General features: G+C 41.1%; 1 protein-coding gene across 2 annotated transcripts in view; it reads right to left on the reverse strand.

Moving 5' to 3' along the window:
• Window positions 1-20: 20 nt before the first annotated feature.
• Window positions 21-1,476, reverse strand: part of Tmem209 (transmembrane protein 209) — a 28,968-nt gene continuing 27,512 nt past the window's right edge. The window contains exon 15 of one of the 2 annotated variants that reach the window (XM_021190152.2): window positions 21-888. In XM_021190152.2, the coding sequence (XP_021045811.1) occupies window positions 834-888 (55 nt within the window). In that variant the 3' untranslated portion in view covers window positions 21-833. The remainder of the gene's footprint in view (window positions 889-1,476) is intronic. The other variant, XM_029535487.1, reaches the window with a different exon arrangement.

A 1,476-nucleotide genomic window follows, 5' to 3' on the forward strand; every position in this document is an offset into this window, starting at 1 on the left:
GACTACTAATTACTTCATATACATATAGATCCATATCTATGTACTCATATAGGAAGAAAAGATGGAGAGCCGATACTCTGCTCTACCTGAAAACTAGAAGAAGGCTATCGTTGGGATCTTAAAGGAGTGATAAAAGTGCCTGCTGATAATATACAGGTGCCAGTGCACAGGCAAGCACATACACACAGTGCTAATAAAAGCAGTGAACCATTTTCTTGGTGTCCTTAGACATTTAACTAAAACCCAAAAGTTTAATTTTATCAGCTAATTTTAATGCAAGCAATGACCTTTCAAGATGCCAATATTATCAAATCTCTTTTAATATAAAAAAAACCAATAGGGGGCTGGGGAGACGGCTCAGCAGGATTAATTACTACATCACTTAGAAATTAATTTCATTTCAGCTTTAGGCTGACTTGTAGAACACTGGGGAAATATAAAGATACAACAAAGAAAACTAGCAAGGTTCACTTGAGAACTTACACTACTATCCAACAATGAAACCAGTCTCTGATGGTAACAAATGAGGTGCAGAATCTCACTGGGGTTAAAACGGAGAGGCGTCCTTGCCCTCACCAAGTGAAGGGAACGGCACTAGCTCACAGCCCAGGTCTGCAGTTTCAGTTGTCCAATGTGACACATGTTCTGTGGACTGGAAGATGCAGGCTTTGTTATGTCCATACGAAGCTTCCCGCAGCTCGTTTCCTGCTAACCTAACAAGTCTGCAGAACACGAATCCTCTTTCAGAGGGTGTGCACACTGGAGGTGCTTAGCTTCAACTTCTTCCAGACCAGTTAAAATCAAAGTCCAAATGTTTGGAATTAAATGACGAACTACTCTCCAAAGATCCATAAAATGTTCACACCAGAGAGCCCAAGGTTCACTCTCCTGCAAAGAAAGAAAAATAGTTTAGTAGAATTAGTATCTAAGGGCTGATTCTAATAAAATTAACAATAGGAGGGACATCTGTTTAATGGGTGGTAGCTGAGGTGACTCAGCAATGCAGCCTGTCACACAGCTCAGCAGGTGAGTTCAAGTAATGGTGACTACACTTCAGTAACTGTGCTTAAAACCTATGTTTAGAATAATTGGTTTATGGGGTGAAAAATTAATTTTTCAGTAGACTTAAAGAGCTACAGCAAGTAAAGAACGCTAACAATTTTTTTTAGTAATATTACACAGTGCCAATTAATTTTGTTTTTTGAAACAAGTTTTGTGTGGCCCAGGCTATCCTGGAACTTTCTCTGTAGACCAGGCTGGCCTCCAACTCACAGAGATCCACCTACCTCTGCCTCCTAAGTGCTGGGATTAAAAAACATGTGTCTAAACTCTAAGCCAGGCATGGTGGCACACGCCTTTAATCCTAGCACTTGGGAAGCAGAGGCAGGTGGATTTCTGAGTTCAAGGCCAGCCTGGTCTACAGAGTGAGTTCCAGGACAGCCAGGGCTACACAGAGAAACCTGTCTTGAAAAACCA

This window comes from Mus pahari, chromosome 2 (assembly GCF_900095145.1).
Source record: "Mus pahari chromosome 2, PAHARI_EIJ_v1.1, whole genome shotgun sequence".
NCBI lineage: Eukaryota > Metazoa > Chordata > Mammalia > Rodentia > Muridae > Mus > Mus pahari.